We start from the raw sequence: 16,211 nt of genomic DNA, 5'->3' as shown, positions 1-16,211 counted from the left end.
AGATGACCCATTTTACTCCCACCCACATGACTCTTATGCTAGATTAGATGATATCTATGGCTCCCCTATTCTGCTAGCCAACTCTAGGAAGACATGTATTCACTTAAGTCCCAGGTCGGATCATAATATAATGGCATTGTCTATCACTTTCATAGGTCTTGCACCTATTCCTGGCGCCTTAATGACTCTATGCTCACAGATATTAACCCCCCTGGCGGTATTCCTGAGTGTAGCTCGGGGTAAAGTTTCAGCATCACAAGCGGTAACCCCGAGCTACACTCGGGAATACCCTACAGCGTTGCTCCAGGATCCCTTCACCTACCTTGTCCTGCGCTCCCGCAATGTCCCCCCTGCAGTGTCCCCAGCAATGTCCTCCGGCCGATGCCGGCATCTGTCTTCCGGGTTCTGTTCCCTGCGACGTCGGGACGTACGGGGGACGGAACTGGCAGGAAATTTGAAAATTGGAAAAGTGACATTCACTAAAATCATAGAATAACATTCCTGTATCAAACCATTTCACATACATTTTGTCCCGAGTGCTTTGTCCGGCGCCCTGCCTGCATTTTTACTGTTCTTTCTGCCTGGAAACTGAGAAACGTCCATGGCGTTCAAAAAGCGTCCCTTTAGGTCAAAATCAGTTTTAGAGCGGCTAGAGAACAGCGATAGTAAATCAGAACCACTTGCAGAATTGAGTGATAATGATTTGTGGGGAAATTCATCATCAGACACTGAAAACGATTTTGTGACTTTGCTCAGTGATGTGCGAACTTGGCGCTATATTTCACATTTCAGTGTTTTTGGTTTGATTATATTATTGAATTAAATTTATTATATTATTATTTTTATGATTATTTATTAAATTTGTGGTTCAAATTTTATCATACCCGGGGTGTTTACTAGACTCTTGTTCTGACAGATTTCAGTGAGTTATTCCTAAGAATTACAAGCCTACAATAAAAAAAATACATATTACATACTATGTCCACTGACACCAATGCAGGGGGTTATTACTATGTCCACTGACACCAATGCTGAGGGTTATTACTATGTCCACTGACACCAATGCAGGGGGTTATTACTATGTCCACTGACACCAATGCAGGGGGTTATTACTATGTCCACTGACACCAATGCAGGGGGTTATTACTATGTCCACTGACACCAATGCTGAGGGTTATTACTATGTCCACTGACACCAATGAGGGGTTATTACTATGTCCACTGACACCAATGCCGGGGGATATTACTATGTCCACTGACACCAATGCAGGGGGTTATTACTATGTCCACTGACACCAATGCAGGGGGTTATTACTGCACCCACTGATTCTAGTGCTGAGGGTTATTATTGTGTCCACTGACACCAATGCAATTTGAAAACAAGAATAACCACCAGCACTGGTGTCAGTAGATGCAATAATAGACTCTTGCATTGGTGTCAGGGCATGCAGCAATATTCCCCAGCATTGGTGTCAGAGGGCAAATTAATAAATTGACCCTCCATCCAAAAAGAACATTGGGGAACCGGAGAAAGAGCAGAGAAGGGCAAACAAACTGATAAGAGGCATGGAGGAGATCAACTATGAGGAAAGATTAGAGGAACTGAATTTATTCTCTCTTGAGAAAAGGAGATTAAGGGGGGATATGATCTCCATGTATAATACATAAGGGGGATATGATCTCCATGTATAATACATAAGGGGGGATATGATCTCCATGTATAATACATAAGGGGGGATATGATCACCATGTACAATACATAAGGGGGGATATGATCACCATGTACAATACATAAGGGGGGGATATGATCTCCATGTATAATACATAAGGGGGGATATGATCTCCATGTATAATACATAAGGGGGGATATGATCTCCATGTATAATACATAAGGGGGGATATGATCTCCATGTATAATACATAAGGGGGATATGATCACCATGTATAATACATAAGGGGGATATGATCTCCATGTATAATACATAAGGGGGGTATGATCACCATGTATAATACATAAGGGGGGATATGATCTCCATGTATAACACATAAGGGGAGATATGATCTCCATGTATAATACATAAGGGGGGGATATGATCTCCATGTATAATACATAAGGGGGGATATGATCTCCATGTATAATACGTAAGGGGGATATGATCTCCATGTATAATACATAAGGGGGATATGATCACCATGTATAATACATAAGGGGGGATATGATCTCCATGTATAACACATAAGGGGAGATATGATCTCCATGTATAATACATAAGGGGGGGATATGATCTCCATGTATAATACATAAGGGGGGTATGATCTCCATGTATAATACATAAGGGGGGATATGATCTCCATGTATAACACATAAGGGGAGATATGATCTCCATGTATAATACATAAGGGGGGGATATGATCTCCATGTATAATACATAAGGGGGGATATGATCTCCATGTATAATACGTAAGGGGGGATATGATCTCCATGTATAATACATAAGGGGGATATGATCACCATGTATAATACATAAGGGGGGATATGATCTCCATGTATAATACATAAGGGGGATATGATCTCCATGTATAATACATAAGGGGGGATATGATCTCCATGTATAATACATAAGGGGGATATGATCTCCATGTATAACACATAAGGGGAGATATGATCTCCATGTATAATACATAAGGGGGGATATGATCTCCATGTATAACACATAAGGGGAGATATGATCTCCATGTATAATACATAAGGGGGGATATGATCTCCATGTATAATACATAAGGGGGGATATGATCTCCATGTATAATACATAAGGGGGAATATGATCTCCATGTATAATACATAAGGGGGGGATATGATCTCCATGTATAATACATAAGGGGGGATATGATCTCCATGTATAATACGTAAGGGGGGATATGATCTCCATGTATAATACATAAGGGGGATATGATCACCATGTATAATACATAAGGGGGGATATGATCTCCATGTATAATACATAAGGGGGATATGATCTCCATGTATAATACATAAGGGGGGATATGATCTCCATGTATAATACATAAGGGGGGATATGATCTCCATGTATAATACATAAGGGGGGATATGATCTCCATGTATAATACGTAAGGGGGATATGATCTCCATGTATAATACATAAGGGGGATATGATCACCATGTATAATACATAAGGGGGGATATGATCTCCATGTATAACACATAAGGGGAGATATGATCTCCATGTATAATACATAAGGGGGGGATATGATCTCCATGTATAATACATAAGGGGGGTATGATCTCCATGTATAATACATAAGGGGGGATATGATCTCCATGTATAACACATAAGGGGAGATATGATCTCCATGTATAATACATAAGGGGGGGATATGATCTCCATGTATAATACATAAGGGGGGATATGATCTCCATGTATAATACGTAAGGGGGGATATGATCTCCATGTATAATACATAAGGGGGATATGATCACCATGTATAATACATAAGGGGGGATATGATCTCCATGTATAATACATAAGGGGGGATATGATCTCCATGTATAATACATAAGGGGAGATATGATCTCCATGTATAATACATAAGGGGGGATATGATCTCCATGTATAACACATAAGGGGAGATATGATCTCCATGTATAATACATAAGGGGGGATATGATCTCCATGTATAATACATAAGGGGGGATATGATCTCCATGTATAATACATAAGGGGGAATATGATCTCCATGTATAGAGGAAAAGAAATTTATTCTCCAAACACGAAAAGGTTTCTTCACAGTAAGAGCTGTGAGAATGTGGAATAGACTCCCTCAAGAGTTGGTTGTGGCAGCTCAGTGGATTGCTGTAGGAAAGTACTGGATTCTTTCTTGGATACACAGAATATAACTGGATATAACATTTATAGGGAAAGTTGATCCAGGGAATATCCGATTGCCTCTCAGGGGATCAGGAAGGAATTTTTTCCCCTGCAGGAGCAATTTGGATTGTGCTTTGCTGGGTTTTTTGGCTTCCTCTGGATCAACTGTGGGTGTAGGATTACAATTTTTTTTTTTTTTAACTAGATGGACTTGTCTTTTTTCAGCCAGTCTAACTGTGTAACCCCCCCCCCCCTTCCTGCATTAGTGGTCATGTCAGTAAAAGTCCCAAAGCCCCCCCCCCCCCATCCCCCCCATCCCTGAACCTGACTATAATGAAAATACATACTAAAAATAGGAGTAAAGGCAAAACATTTTTTCTTCTATTTTGGATGGAGCAAGGGAGGGTTATAACCCCTGTCAGGTTTTGTTTTTCTTATCTGTGTCCCATTGGGGAGATTCCCCTTCACTTCCTGTCCCATAGCCAAAAAAGGAAGTGTGAGCAAAGCCCTTGTCACCAGAACTAGTGTCCCCATTGGAAGATGTCCCTTTTATCCCTGTTCTGGTGACAACCCAAAATTTGGGATTTTCTTTCCCTCTTTTTTTTTTTATTTTTACTCTTGGTGATAACAGTCACCAGGACAACCAGAGAGGGTGAATCTCCCTAATGGGGACACAGACAGCAACAGAAACCTGACGGGTTCTATTCCCTCTCCACTCCACCCAAACCTAAAAAATAAAATAATTTTGCCATTAGTTATACCTCTCGCTGCCCACGTAACACACATGTGCACCACCAAAGGGGGAGAGCCTTTCACTTACTGGTTTCCATGGTTACTTAGTAATCCAGGCCCCAAGCCACCTCTTTTGTTTACTTCCTGGTTTTGGGTCCTTCTTGTGGTGTCCATGTCAGCGCCTGCGTACCTTACTGGCAGCAACTGCGGTGGTTCTTGCAACTTGCCCAGCGAAAGCAGGAGGAGCCCAGGTAACATTTGTTCACTGATTCCTCCTGCAACCAACCTGAGAAGAGAAATGTATTCTGTCATTTCTGGGGTCACAGCTTTCATTTCTCAGGCAGTTTAGCCGAGGATGCAGCTATTTGAGCACGATATGTGTTTGATTAGCTGCATTGGAGGGCATGATAGACATTGAGGGTCTAATACATCCAATGTCTCCATAAAGAGGACCTGTCACCATCCAATGCAATCACACAGGGGACTTGTTAGCCCCATTGTGATGGCAATAAAGTTAAACAAAAAAAATAAAAAAAAAGAAGTGCAAAAAAAATCAAATTAATAAAAATGATTTTAAAAAGGTTTATATATATATATAAAAAAAAAAAAAAAAAAAAACACTCCTGCCACCCCTGTACACACCCCACATAAAAACTAGCGCAGTGCAAGCGTGTGTATGTAACTACAGACTGTGCCACACATGTGAGGTATTGCTGCGAATGTCAGAGAGAGAGCAATAATTCTGGGGACATCGTTCTTAAAAATCAAATTTCAGCCAAAATGTATTCTGCTCCATGTCTTCGCTAAAAAAAAAAAAAAAAATCTCAATACGAGTAAATTCATTGGTTTACATGAAAGTTATAGCGTCTACAAATGGCGGTATAAGAGGTTTTTTTTTTTTTCTACTAGTAATGGCGGCGACAGCGACTTATAGAGGGACTGACATCCTCAGTGACACCAATACAGTGATCAGTGCTAATAGAAAAGAACTGACACTGTACTAATGGCACTGGGCAGGAAGGGGGTAACATGAGGGGCAATCAAAGGGTTAACTGTGTGCTGGGAGTGATTTACTAGGGGCCAGAAATGCAAAATATATACACGTGATGCGCACCTCTGCCACCCTGTAGCAGTAAATCTGCTACAGGGAGACAGGGAAGCGGTTAAAATGCACTTTACATCGCCACACCGCACACCTCGTGCAGCGTACACCGACGCGCCGCACACCAAATGCACAGGACACCACATGCACAGGCCCCCGGATGCCACATGCACCAACGCGCCGGACGCCACATGCAGCGTGCACCGACACGCCCGGACGCCGCGTGCACCGACACGCCTGACGCCACATGCAACGCGCAGCGACGCGCCGGACACCACATGTACCGTACACCGACACGCCGGACACCACATGTACCGTACACCGACACGCCGGACACCACATGTACCGTACACCGACACGCCGGACACCACATGCACAGGCCCCCGGACGCCGCATGCAGCATACGCCGGACGCCTCATACACTGTACACCAACACGCCGGACGCCTCATAAATCGAAACGCCACATGCACAGGACGCCGGACGCCACATGCACTGTACCTGGTACGCTCTCCTGTTCCTCCTCTGGCTGCAGGAGGTGATATCAGGAACTTCCAGGCTGCCTCTCGCTGTCTCCTAGCGACCGAGGACCCTGTGAGCAGCCTAGCTATTTGCCGGTCCAATTTTGTTTTCCCGGTTTTCTTTCTTCACATTTTTTTTTTTTTTTTAAAGTACATTTCCGGCTGGCCCGGCGGGTTTTGAAATAAGTTTATCAGGCCATATCCGGACCGCCGGCCGTAGCTTGAGAACCCCTGAGGTCCATGGTAGGAGTGGGCGGAGCCTCCTTTAAGTCTCACAGTAGGAGTGTGTGGAGCCTCCTATTGGTAGATGGGAGTAAGCGGAGCCTCCTATTGGTAGACGGGAGTGGGCGGGGCCTCCTTTTGTTGGTTGACAGTAGGAGTTTGCAGAGCCTCCTATTGGTTAACAGTGGGAGTGGGCGGAGCCTCCTTTTGTTAGTACACAGTGGGAGTGGGCGGAGCCTCCTTTTGTTAGTACACAGTGGGAGTGGGCGGAGCCAAGGCTGTGATGTCACAGTGTGTCTGCCCAGTCGATCATTCCAAGAAGATTTCCGAGTGACAAGGTAAGATGTTTTTTAGCTCTCCTCACACATCTCCTATTCCTGCATTCATGTGATAGGAGACCATGACCCTTACACCCCCATCATGTACACACACATACACACATTTTCTGACTTTTTTTTTTTTTCTTCACAATTTTTTTTTTTTAATGTACATTTCCGGCTGGCCCGGCGGGTTTTGAAATAACTTTATCAGGCCATATCCGGACCGCCAGCCATAATTTGAGAACCCCTGAGGTTCATGGTAGGAGTGGGCGGAGCCTCCTTTAATTGTTTCACAGTAGGAGAAGGCGGAGCCTCCTATTGGTAGACGGGAGTAGGCGAAGCCTCCTATTGGTAGACAGGAGTGGGCGGGGCCTCCTTGTATTGGTTGACAGTAGGAGTTTGCGCAGCCTCCTATTGGTTAACAGTGGGAGTGGGCGGAGCCTCCTTTTGTTAGTACACAGTGGGAGTGGGCGGAGCCAAGGCTGTGACATCACAGTGTGTCTGCCCAGTCCGTCATTCCAAGAAGATTTCTGAGTGACAAGGTAAAATATTTTTTAGCTCTCCTCACACATCTCCTATTTTGGCATTCATGTGATAGGAGACCATGATCCTTACACCCCCATCATGTACACACACATACACACATTTTCTGACTTTTTTTTTTTCTTCACAATTTTTTTTTTTTTTTTAATTTGCTACAAAATGTCTTAGAACCCCCCAGACAGGATAGATTTGTAAAGCAGAGACCATAGAGAATAAACTGGGGATTTGTTTTCCCATTTTTTAGCTCACACCAGGAACAATTGAGTCCTGTCCGGGATACTTTTTTTATTTGCACTAACATACAATTTTGAGGACAAGCTTTCGGGGAATTTTCCCATTCTTCAGGTCTAAACAGTCTGCTCGGACCTTGAAGAAGGGGACACTCCCCGAAAGCTTGTCCTCAAAATTGTATGTTAGTGCAAATAAAAAAAGTATCCCGGACAGGACTCAATTGTTCCTGTCACAAATGTACTAATACAGCTACAATCACCGTGAGCTCACACCGGATTTGTGCAGCGGTTTGCATCGTATTTGTGCAGCGGTTTGCACCGTATTTGTGCAGCGGTTTGCACCGTATTTGTGCAGCGGTTTGCACCGTATTTGTGCAGCGGTTTGCACCGTATTTGTGCAGCGGTTTGCACCGTATTTGTGCAGCGGTTTGAACCGGATTTGTGCAGCGGTTTGAACCGGATTTGTGCAGCGGTTTGAACCGGATTTGTGCAGCGGTTTACACCGGATTTGTTCAGCGGTTTACACCGGATTTGTGCAGCGGTTTACACCGGATTTGTGCAGCAGTTTGCACCGGATTTGTGCAGCGTTTTTTTAAACACAATTTTTAGGGATTTCTGCAGCGGTTTACACCGGATTTGTGCAGCGGTTTGCACCGGATTTGTGCAGCGGTTTTTTAAACGCAATTTTTAGGGGAAACAAGAAAATACCCTTTTAATGCACAAAAACACAACACGCAATCCAACATTTTTTGGGGGGTAGAATAGAAAAGACATTATGCTGAAGAAATAGAAACAAACCGCGTGACGCTTTAAAATTGCGCCCGTCCGTGGAACCGCGACAAACGGCGTACATTTTACCATCCATAGGCAACGCTTTAAAAGCCTTTACAGGTGACCGCTTTAGATTTCCAGAGGAGGTTTGGGGATGAAATTACTGCCCATGATCTGACGATCGCTCTGATACATGTCTGGGACAGTCGCTGTTTGCATGCGTGCATTTGCCTTTGCGTGTAAATATGGGGGGGGGCATTATTATTATTTTTTTTTTTTTACACTGTCATTTTCTCAAACACAAAAAAAAAAAAATGATCACTTTTATTGCTGTCAGAAGAAATGTAAACATCCCTTGTGACAGCAATAGGCCAGTGACAGGTCCTCTTTATGGAGGGATCTGCGGTCTATAGGACCCCGAATCCCCCCTCTGCCCTTTAAAGCATTCAATCCCACCAAGACCGCTGTGGCTGAATGTTTTTTTTTTTTTTTTTAAATGACGCTGTTAACATCCGGAGGAAACCAGAAGTGGTGTCAGGTCATCGCTTCCGCTTTACTATGTAATGAAGCCAAGTAAAGCCGATCCGGTCTATGTTCACCTCCATGACTAGCCAGAGCAGCACCGGCTGGTCAATTGTGACTTCCTTTGGGACTGGAGATCCTGTGAAAGCGGCGGAAGGGGAGGGGGAGGCATCTCCGGGGGGGGCGTCCCCTCCTGCTGCTTGTAATAGCAATCGAGCAGCTAGTTAGCCGTTTTGATTGCTATTACAACAAAGCCGACCGCCTGCTGTAAATAATGGTACCGGGATGATGGCAGCAGCTGCAACCTCCTGAAGACCGGGCATTAATTCATTTCATTAGCCACAATAATAATGTATTCCGGCCATTGACAAGCATTAATGCTCAAGCACTAAACGTACCTAGCATTAATGTGTATTTAGACGCGTTTTACACACATCAAGCGGTTTTTGAATTTTTTTTCTTTTTTTTTTGCAAAATGTCGCTGCGCCTGGACACGCTGGAAGTGTTTTTTTTCTGCCTGTAAACTCCTGTAAACACCAATGTGTGTGTATGGACACATAGGGGAAGATCTACTACAACTGGAGAGTGCAAAATCTGGTGCAGCTCTGCATAGACACCAATCAGCTTTCAAGTTTTATTGTCAAAGCTTGATTGAAAAAGCTGAAGTTGGAAGCTGATTGGCTACCATGCACCACCGAGCCAGATTCTGAGTGCTCTAGTTTTAGTAAATCTCCCCCATAAGCTAACATAGAGGGGCATTTAGCGAGAGAAAAAAAATGCCAGAAGCCCGTAAGAGCTGCGCCAAAACTGTCTGTGAGGCCTAAAATGTATGCGGAGAGGTTGTGATTTCCTCATACATCAGGACAGACTATCCCCTAGTTCAGGGGTGGGCAACTGTGGCCCTCCAGCTGTTGGTGAACTACAAGTCCCATCATGCCTCTGCCTTTGGGAGTCATGCTTGTAACTGTCAGTTTTGCAATGCAGGGTTCCTGAAGTGCGTTACATGCAGGGTTCCTGGAGTGCGTTACATGCACGGTTCCTGGAGTGCGTTACATGCAGGGTTCCTGGAGTGCGTTACATGCAGGGTTCCTGGAGTGCGTTACATGCAGGGTTCCTGGAGTGCGTTACATGCAGGGTTCCTGGAGTGCGTTACATGCAGGGTTCCTGGAGTGCGTTACATGCAGGGTTCCTGGAGTGCGTTACATGCAGGGTTCCTAGAGTGCGTTACATGCAGGGTTCCTGGAGTGCGTTACATGCAGGGTTCCTAGAGTGCGTTACATGCAGGGTTCCTAGAGTGGGTTACATGCAGGGTTCCTGGAGTGTGTTACATGCAGGGTTCCTGGAGTGTGTTACATGCAGGGTTCCTGGAGTGCGTTACATGCAGGGTTCCTGGAGTGCGTTACATGCAGGGTTCCTGGAGTGTGTTACATGCAGGGTTCCTAGAGTGTGTTACATGCAGGGTTCCTGGAGTGTGTTACATGCAAGATTCCTGGAGTGCATTACATGCAGGGTTCCTGGAGTGCATTACATGCAGGGTCCCTGGAATGCGTTACACACAGAGTGCAGGGTTCCTGGAGTGCGTTATTTACAGAAAACAGGGTTCAGGAGAAAATGCTTTCAAAAAGTTTAACAATGTAATATTAAAGTGGAACTCTGAGTAAGACTCTTTGAGATGGAATGGGGAAGGGTTAGCACCTCAGTTGGGCTACTGATGTCAGCGACTCCACTGGGAGGATTCTGCTCACTTCCTCTCTTGCTAAGATGACAGGAAGTGAGGAGAAACTTTCCCAGTCAAGATGTAGAAGATAATGAAACCTTTGAAGCATTTGAACCCTTTACCCAATCCATCCAAATATAAATGGAGACATTTTGAGCGGTGTCCCACTTTGAAATTTGTACTTAAAAACTTACCATTTTTTTTTCTTTATAGATCACAATAAATATCTGAGAGGAAAACTATTGGAAAAAGAAGAGAGAGAGAGGAGAATGAGCTACGACAGAAAGAGAGAGGAGATAGTAAAGAGACAGGCGAGAGATAGAGAGACACTAAGACAGAGAGAGGAGAGAGAGGCAGAGATGTACAGGAAGAAAGAAGAAGAGGTACAGAGAACATTTACAGAGAGAGACGAGGAAAGAAAAATGGAACAGAGAAAGGAGAGAGAAGAGATCAGAGAGATGGACAAGGGAAGAGAGTCTATCACGGCATTTGAAGAAATAGAAAGTGCCAGGAACATGTACAGAGAGTTAAAAGCAGAGACAGAAAGAGAGGAGGAGCAGAGCGTGAGAGAAGAAGAAAGAGGAAGAGAAGAGCAGGCGAGAGCAGACGAGAGGGCAAGAGAGCCTATGGGGGGAGAAGAGAATGGTCAAGCGATGGCTGAATCTTCTCCATATACCCCACAGGAATTGGCAGCTATAATCAATGAGATCACCCTAAAAATCCTCTTGGTAAGTATCCTGTAATATTATATAGTTGTAGTTATCTAGGTTGAAGTAAATCCCATGTCTATAGGGTTCAGGCTTTCACTAATTGCAGCAGAGGAAGGGAGAGCAAAACCCTGTGAATAGAAGCCATGTTTTTTCATTGGGGGGGGAAGGGGAAGCAAAATTATAATTGTCCATTGTTAACCTACAGATCTTTAATAAATGTTATGTTCCTGGAGAATTGGGGATGAGCGGTCAGTAAGGTTGCCACCTCACCCCTTTAAACCCGAACACATATTAATTACACGGGTAAAGGGATGAGGTGGAAACCGTAGCAGTGATGGCAGAATCTGGTGCTGGGACTTATTCCAGGGGGATGAATAGTGATCAGGACGTGGGCTCTCTGCACCCCATTTAGCTGCTTCCCAAGCACAATTTTTAATGTACTATGTATAGATAGTATAGATGAGCCCCCAAGTCCCAGGGGGCTCTTGTGCAGCTGCAGAGTTGGCACAAATAGTAGGCCTGCCCCTGAATTTCTCCCCCTGCTGTATTTGAGACTTTTACATCTTTACTTCTTGAAATAATTTATGATTAGTAACTCTTTGTAAACATGCCTTAAAAAATCTAATAATTTTTAAAGCACAACATCAAGCAAGGCAATTCATGGATTTCAGATGGAATGGGGGAAGGGTTAGAACCTCAGTTGGATTTTTATTGCTGCCTGCAATCCTGATGGGAGGATTCCGCTTACTTCTCCTGAGATGATATGAAGTAAAGGGAAACTTCCCAGTCAGGACATCGAAAACAATAAAAACCTCAGAAAAGTGTGAACCCTTCCCCTACTCCATCCAAATCTAAAAGAAAGAGTAGAGTTCCACTTTACAATCTGTCCTTATATCTAATGTTTGTTTTTTTTTTTTATAGGCCACCAAAGACGGAAAAGGAGAGGTGGAGATCATGGTGCCTAAGCGAGGGAAGCTCAACGTAAAATGGTCCCGTGGGGACGTGAAAAGAGAGGCAGAAAATGAGGAAATGGAAGAGGAAACCTCCCAGCCAAGTGCACCAGAGAAGATAGAGGAAGCATCACCAAGTGAGGATAAGAAGGAAGCAACGGAAGGCAAGAAAGCGAGTAGAGGAGAAAAAAACAATAAAAAAGGAAAACGGCAGAAAAAGCATTCAAATAAACTAGGATTCCACTTCTCCTGGAGTCCAGCCCAACAGTTAGACAATGATGAAGTGCTCGAACCTGGCGGCTGCCGGTGTTGTCAATGCTGTGATTGTTGCGAATGGTGCTGTCGGTGTTGGAATTTTTGCAACCCAACTGAAGGTGCGGTTGGTCTCTTCGATTGCCTCATAGCTCCTGTGTGGAATATGGTGCAAAGAGTAAGTATCATATAAAATTATACCGCTTAGGTAGATACATAAATAACTAGAAGTCTCTCACAAACAAGCAGTTTAGGACTAGAGGAAGAACAAAGCCCTCTGGGTAGCTGGAGGCCATTCTTCCTCATGGGGGGTTAATTAAGAAATTGTCCAATATTAGTTATAGAGCTTGAATGAATGTTCCTTTCCTAGTGATGTGGTGGGGGGAGGGGTGATTGGCAATGGCAGAATCTGCTACTATCACTTGTTCCAGGGGGATGAAGGGTGATTAGGAAATGTTTTTTAGCTTTCTCAATAGTGGTCATTCAGCCTGGCCAGATCGTCCCATTAAGGGCCCCTCCAGCTTCCCTCAGGGCTCCTAGCAATGTCCTCCCCTTTAGTATTTATACTCCTAAAAGTAGTAATCTCCTGACTCTGGCTGACCATATAGAAAGAGTTCCTATACTGTACACTGAATTACCAGCCACCTATCAGGCCGACCTCCTCTGTGGAGAAAACTACCTTCTAATAATTGGCATTTTTAGGGAAACACATATATATCATAAATGACATAACGTCCTAAACTGATAAATATTGCAGAAGTGACCGGCTGTCTCTGATGTAGCTGAAAGGTGATATGTTAGATTGTTAGATTGTATACTAAATACTTTTTTTTTTCTTTTCCACAGTGCGCCTGCCAATACACCTATGAGTGTACATGCAGAGACCATGAAGTCCACAGTGAGGACGAAGAATGGCCAAGTGATGAAGTAAAAGAGACACATGAAGAGGAAGGAAACAGCAAAAAAGAAGAAAAAGCTGAAGAAGAGAATGGTGACCAGGGAAAGAACTGGAATAACATGGGAATGAGGGTCTATTGGAGTCCAGCCTCATCGGCAGACAGTGATGAGGAGAAAGAAGACGGTTGCTGCCGGTGCTGTCACTGCTGTGATTGCTGCCGTGGTTGCTGTCGATGTTGGAATTATTGGAACCCAACTGAAACTGCGGTTGGTCTCTTTGATTGCCTCACAGGACCTCTGTGGAAGCTGATACAAAGGGTAAGTATCATATACAATTCTACTGCTTAGTCCCATAGAGAACTAGCAGTCTCTCACAAACAAGCAGTTTAGGACTAGGGGAAGAATGAAACCCTCTGGGTAGCTGGAGACCATTCTTCCTCATGGGGGGGGGGGGGGGGACGACCAATTACAGTTAATAATAAGTTGTCCAATATTGAATTAGAGATTTAATGAATGTTGCTTTTCTAGTGATTTGTTGGGGGGGAAGGGGTGATTGGAAATGGCAGAATCTGCTACTATCACTTATTCCAGGGGGATGAATAGTGAATAGGAAATGTTTTCTAGCCTTCTCAATAGTGGTCATTCAGCCTGGCCAGATAGTCCCATTAAGGGCCCCTCCAACTTACCTCAGAGCTCCTAGTAATGTCCTCCCCTTTGGTATTTATACTCCTAAAAGTAGTAAAGTCCTGGCACTGACTGACCATATAGAAAGGGTTCCTATACTGTACACTGAATCCTTCAGCCACGTATCAGGCCGACCTCCTCTGTGCCTTCTAATAATTGGCATTTTTGGGGAAACACATTTAACATAAAATGACATAAAGTCCTAAACTGATAAATATTGCAGAAGTGACCGGCTGTCTCTGATGTAGCTGAAAGGTGATACTCCTGTGTTAGACCGTCTACTAAATTCTTTTTTTTTTTTTATTTTCCACAGTACGCCTGCCAATGCTTCCGACAATGCAGATGGAGAGATGTAGAAGAAGATTCAGACCAGAGTGAGATGAAAGAACAGCCGCGTGTGAAAGAAACATGGACAGAGGAAGAAAAATGTGAAGAAAATGGAGAACAGGGATATAATTGGAATAAGTTGAAAGTCCACTTCTTCTGGACTCCTGCCAAATCAAAGAAAAACAAGAGGAAAGAGACTGAGAAGACAGAAGAAGAGAAAGACGATGGCAAAGAGACAGCAGGCGGATGTTGGCAGAACTTTAGTTTTGAATATTTAAGCCCACTTCGAATTGTGTGTCTCCTCGTAGAACCTGTGTGGAGGGTGATAAAAAGGGTAAGTATCATATAAAATTCTACTTCTTAGGTAGTTCCATAAATAACTAGCAGCCTCTCACAAACAAGCAGTTTAGGACTAGAGGAAGGAAGAATGAAGCCCTCTGGGTAGCTGGAGACCATTCTTCCTCATGAGGGGGACCATTTCAATAAACAAAAAATTGTCCAATGATAAATTATAGCTTTACAGAATGTTCCTTTCTTAGTGAATTGGTGGGGGAAGGTCATTGGAGATGGCAGAATCTGCTACTATCACTTATTACAGGGGGATGAATAGTGATTTGGAATGTTTTCTAGCTTTCTCAATGGTGGTCATTCAGCCTGGTAAGGTCGTCCCATTAAGGGCCCCTCCAACTTCATTCAGGGTCCCCAGTATTGTCCCTAAAAGTACTAGTCATGACACTGGCTGACCATATAGAAAGGGTTCCCATACTGTACACCAAATCTTCAAACACCTAACAGGCCGACCTCCTCTGTGGAGAAAACTGCCTTCTAACAATTGGCATTAAAGTCCTAAACTGACAGGCTGTCTCTGATGTAGCTGAAAGGTGATAATCCTGTGTTAGATCGTCTACTAAATACTTTTCTTTTATTTTCCATAGTGCACTTGTCACTGCACCCATGAATTCAAATGGAGAGATGCACAAGTTTCAGACCAGAGTGAGGAGGAAGAGCTGAGTGAGGAAGAAAAGAAAGCAAGAGAGAGAGACTTGGAGAGAGAAAGGAAAGCAAGAGAGAGATACTTGGAGAGAGAAAATAGGACAAGAGAAGCCCGGGAGAAAGAAAAGGAGGCAAGAGATGAGAAGAAGGCAATAGAAGACCGGGAGAGAGAAAGAAGGATAACAGCAGAGGAGAAGATAAGGATAGAGAGGCTGAGAGCAAAGAGGGAAGGGAAAGAGGCGGTGAAAGAAAACAGTGAGAGAGAGACAGAAAGAAGGGCAAGCATAGAGGAGAAGGCAAGGGAAGAGGGTGAGAGCAAGGAGGGCAATGGTAGAAAAACACAACTAAAACATAACATCTTATATAAGATACGTAAAATATGGAATAGAGCAGAGTAGACTAGACTAGAATAGAAAAGAATATAAAAAAACAACAGAGTAAAATAATGTTTTTCTACTGGGGTGCCACAGCTGCATAATAGGAGGGGGGATCTGGGGGGATTAAGATGGAAATTTGTGCTAGGAGGGGGGATTTGGGGGGGTTGTGTTTGTAGGGGTGATTTGGGGGGTTTGGGAGAGGGTTTGGGAGGGTGTGCAGGGAGTGGGGATTTGGGTTCAGGAGGGGTTTGTGCTAGGAGGAGACTTGGGGATTTGTGCTAGAAGAAGGGATTTGGGGGGTTGAGCTAGGAGTGGAATGGGGATTCAGGGGGTTGTTCTAGGAGGGCGGAATTTGAAGGGTCTGGGTGCGGGGAGGGGATTGTGCTAGGAGAAGGTTTTAAGAGGGGGAAATTGTGCTTGTGCTAGAAGAGGGGATTTGGTGAAGATTTGCAACTA

The 16,211-nt window shown here is 44.0% G+C and overlaps 1 protein-coding gene across 1 annotated transcript; it reads left to right on the top strand.

Moving 5' to 3' along the window:
* The first annotated feature begins 11,218 nt into the window (after window positions 1-11,218).
* Window positions 11,219-15,826, top strand: LOC149442301 (uncharacterized). The gene is made up of 5 exons (XM_089656288.1): window positions 11,219-11,293; window positions 12,197-12,655; window positions 13,324-13,692; window positions 14,372-14,719; window positions 15,321-15,826. Exons 1-5 carry the CDS (start codon window positions 11,219-11,221, stop codon window positions 15,774-15,776), a joined length of 1,707 nt encoding a protein of 568 aa, XP_089512414.1. The 3' UTR covers window positions 15,777-15,826.
* Window positions 15,827-16,211: the final 385 nt, after the last annotated feature.

Source organism: Staurois parvus, unplaced genomic scaffold (assembly GCF_062004578.1).
Source record: "Staurois parvus isolate SC_StPar_1 unplaced genomic scaffold, SC_StPar_1.0 ptg000897l, whole genome shotgun sequence".
Taxonomy (NCBI): domain Eukaryota; kingdom Metazoa; phylum Chordata; class Amphibia; order Anura; family Ranidae; genus Staurois; species Staurois parvus.
The sequence above is the reverse complement of the archived record's forward strand: the minus strand, read 5'-3'. Positions and strand labels throughout refer to the sequence as shown.

Bases quoted from the DNA above. Each gene is read 5' to 3' on its own strand.
- LOC149442301 (XM_089656288.1), top strand. From the start codon at position 11,219: ATGGCTGAATCTTCTCCATATACCCCACAGGAATTGGCAGCTATAATC. The intron at 11,294-12,196 runs GTAAGTATCCTG...TTTTTTTTATAG, and splicing joins TCACCCTAAAAATCCTCTTG to GCCACCAAAGACGGAAAAGG. The intron at 12,656-13,323 runs GTAAGTATCATA...TCTTTTCCACAG, and splicing joins TGTGGAATATGGTGCAAAGA to TGCGCCTGCCAATACACCTA.